The sequence below is a fragment of the Nerophis ophidion genome, linkage group LG26 (assembly GCF_033978795.1).
Source record: "Nerophis ophidion isolate RoL-2023_Sa linkage group LG26, RoL_Noph_v1.0, whole genome shotgun sequence".
In the NCBI taxonomy this organism is placed as follows: Eukaryota; Metazoa; Chordata; class Actinopteri; order Syngnathiformes; family Syngnathidae; genus Nerophis; species Nerophis ophidion.
The window spans coordinates 1,025,699-1,028,775 of record NC_084636.1 but is presented as its reverse complement, the minus strand read 5'-3'; the positions used below and the strand labels follow the sequence as shown (position 1 = coordinate 1,028,775).

General features: G+C 51.5%; 1 protein-coding gene across 1 annotated transcript in view; it reads left to right on the top strand.

The window, feature by feature from the left end:
• The window catches only part of LOC133543509 (glutamine synthetase-like), an 8,842-nt gene extending 6,366 nt beyond the window's left edge, over positions 1-2,476 (top strand). The window contains exons 5-6 of the mRNA XM_061888102.1: positions 905-1,104; positions 2,095-2,476. Of these exons, the coding sequence (XP_061744086.1) occupies positions 905-1,104; positions 2,095-2,413 (519 nt within the window). The 3' untranslated portion in view covers positions 2,414-2,476. The remainder of the gene's footprint in view (positions 1-904; positions 1,105-2,094) is intronic.
• Positions 2,477-3,077: the final 601 nt, after the last annotated feature.

Here is a 3,077-nt window from a genome sequence, read left to right as displayed (position 1 = left end):
ACACATGAAATATATCTCTGCCTTGTTTCTAATGACTACTTAGGCCTACTAGGCTGGTGTACTTGATGCCACTTACCTTGTGTTGCAGTGGGAGTTCCAGGTGGGGCCGTGTGAGGGCATCCACATGTTTCTAATGACTACTTAGGCCTACTAGGCTGGTGTACTTGATGCCACTTACCTTGTGTTGCAGTGGGAGTTCCAGGTGGGGCCGTGTGAGGGCATCCACATGTTTCTAATGACTACTTAGGCCTACTAGGCTGGTGTACTTGATGCCACTTACCTTGTGTTGCAGTGGGAGTTCCAGGTGGGGCCGTGTGAGGGCATCCACATGTTTCTAATGACTACTTAGGCCTACTAGGCTGGTGTACTTGATGCCACTTACCTTGTGTTGCAGTGGGAGTTCCAGGTGGGGCCGTGTGAGGGCATCCACATGTTTCTAATGACTACTTAGGCCTACTAGGCTGGTGTACTTGATGCCACTTACCTTGTGTTGCAGTGGGAGTTCCAGGTGGGGCCGTGTGAGGGCATCCACTTGTTTCTAATGACTACTTAGGCCTACTAGGCTGGTGTACTTGATGCCACTTACCTTGTGTTGCAGTGGGAGTTCCAGGTGGGGCCGTGTGAGGGCATCCACATGTTTCTAATGACTACTTAGGCCTACTAGGCTGGTGTACTTGATGCCACTTACCTTGTGTTGCAGTGGGAGTTCCAGGTGGGGCCGTGTGAGGCCATCCACATGTTTCTAATGACTACTTAGGCCTACTAGGCTGGTGTACTTGATGCCACTTACCTTGTGTTGCAGTGGGAGTTCCAGGTGGGGCCGTGTGAGGGCATCCACATGTTTCTAATGACTACTTAGGCCTACTAGGCTGGTGTACTTGATGCCACTTACCTTGTGTTGCAGTGGGAGTTCCAGGTGGGGCCGTGTGAGGGCATCCACATGGGCGACCATCTGTGGGCGGCACGCTTCATCCTGCACAGAGTCTGCGAGGACTTTGGCGTGGTCGTCTCCTTCGACCCCAAACCCATCCCGGGAAACTGGAACGGTGCCGGCTGCCACACCAACTTCAGCACCAAGGACATGCGCCGGGAAGGCGGGCTCAAGTGAGAACACCTGTTTGAGAGACTTTGTGTTCGTGTTTGAGAGACTTTGTGTTCGTGTTTGAGAGCCTCGTCACCTTTGTGTTCGTGTTTGAGAGCCTCGTCACCTTTGTGTTCGTGTTTGAGAGCCGCGTCACCTTTGTGTTCGTGTTTGAGAACCACGTCACCTTTGTGTTCGTGTTTGAGAGCCGGGTCACCTTTGTGTTCGTGTTTGAGAGCCTCGTCACCTTTGTGTTCGTGTTTGAGAGCCTCGTCACCTTTGTGTTCGTGTTTGAGAGCTGCGTCACCTTTGTGTTCGTGTTTGAGAGCCGCGTCACCTTTGTGTTGGTGTTTGAGAGCCTCGTCACCTTTGTGTTCGTGTTTGAGAGCCTCGTCACCTTTGTGTTCGTGTTTGAGAGCCGCGTCACCTTTGTGTTCGTGTTTGAGAGCCGCGTCACCTTTGTGTTCGTGTTTGAGAGCCTCGTCACCTTTGTGTTCGTGTTTGAGAGCCGGGTCACCTTTGTGTTCGTGTTTGAGAGCCGGGTCACCTTTGTGTTCGTGTTTGAGAGCCTCGTCACCTTTGTGTTCGTGTTTGAGAGCTGCGTCACCTTTGTGTTCGTGTTTGAGAGCCGCGTCACCTTTGTGTTGGTGTTTGAGAGCCGCGTCACCTTTGTGTTGGTGTTTGAGAGCCGCGTCACCTTTGTGTTCGTGTTTGAGAGCCGCGTCACCTTTGTGTTCGTGTTTGAGAGCCGCGTCACCTTTGTGTTCGTGTTTGAGAGCCTCGTCACCTTTGTGTTCGTGTTTGAGAGCCGGGTCACCTTTGTGTTCGTGTTTGAGAGCCGGGTCACCTTTGTGTTCGTGTTTGAGAGCCTCGTCACCTTTGTGTTCGTGTTTGAGAGCTGCGTCACCTTTGTGTTCGTGTTTGAGAGCCGCGTCACCTTTGTGTTGGTGTTTGAGAGCCGCGTCACCTTTGTGTTGGTGTTTGAGAGCCGCGTCACCTTTGTGTTGGTGCAGAGTCATCGAGGACGCCATCGAGCGGCTGGCCAGGCGACACCGCTACCACATCTGCGCCTACGACCCCAAAGGCGGGCTGGACAACGCCCGGCGCCTGACGGGACAACACGAGACCTCCAACATCGAGCAGTTCTCGGTGGGCGTGGCCAACCGCGGCGCCAGCATCCGCATCCCGCGCAGTGTGGGCCAGGACAAGAAGGGCTACTTCGAGGACCGCCGGCCCTCCGCCAACTGTGACCCGTACAGCGTGACCGAGGCGCTGGTGCGCACCTGTTTGCTGAAGGAGGAGGGGGAGGAGCCTGTGGACTACAGCCAATGACACGCCCATGATCATGTCACCTGTTGCCACTTTTCTGCCCTAATAAACTTTCATTTCTATTAAGTCTCTCGCATCCATGTCACATGACCACAGCTAGCATTAGCTTAGCAGATTAGCGTCACACGCATTAGCCTAACTGGCTCACTTTTAGCTCAGCCATAATCATGCTAATATCGATAATGGCTAAAAACGCTGGCCGCTGGTGGCTAGCAGTGATGTCATGCATAACGCCAGCGACTGATGACGAGTTAGCATTCAACAATTCTGGTACTTGACGCATGTGACAATTAGCATTGTAGTAAGCTAACATTAATCTAATTTGTTAAGTCGTTTAAAAGAATACACCTCAGTGTAAGCATGCTAGTGTTAGCTTAGTACTGTTAGCTTTTTTTCTTTCGCTCATTTTGCCTATTTTTTTTACTTGGCCAAGGTGCTAACAGTTAGCATTTGAGTTCAGCCTTGGATCCTGGACTACAGCCAATGACCCGCCCTATGAACATGTCACTTGTTGCCACTTTGCTTTCAGAATAAACTTTAATTTCTACAAAGTCTGCCTTCATTCATGTCACATGACCACAGCGTGCATTAGCTTAGCATAAAATCTCCGTATATGCCAGTCAATGTCGTCGCCAATTAGCCGCTAATGTTGTCAATCATCATCACT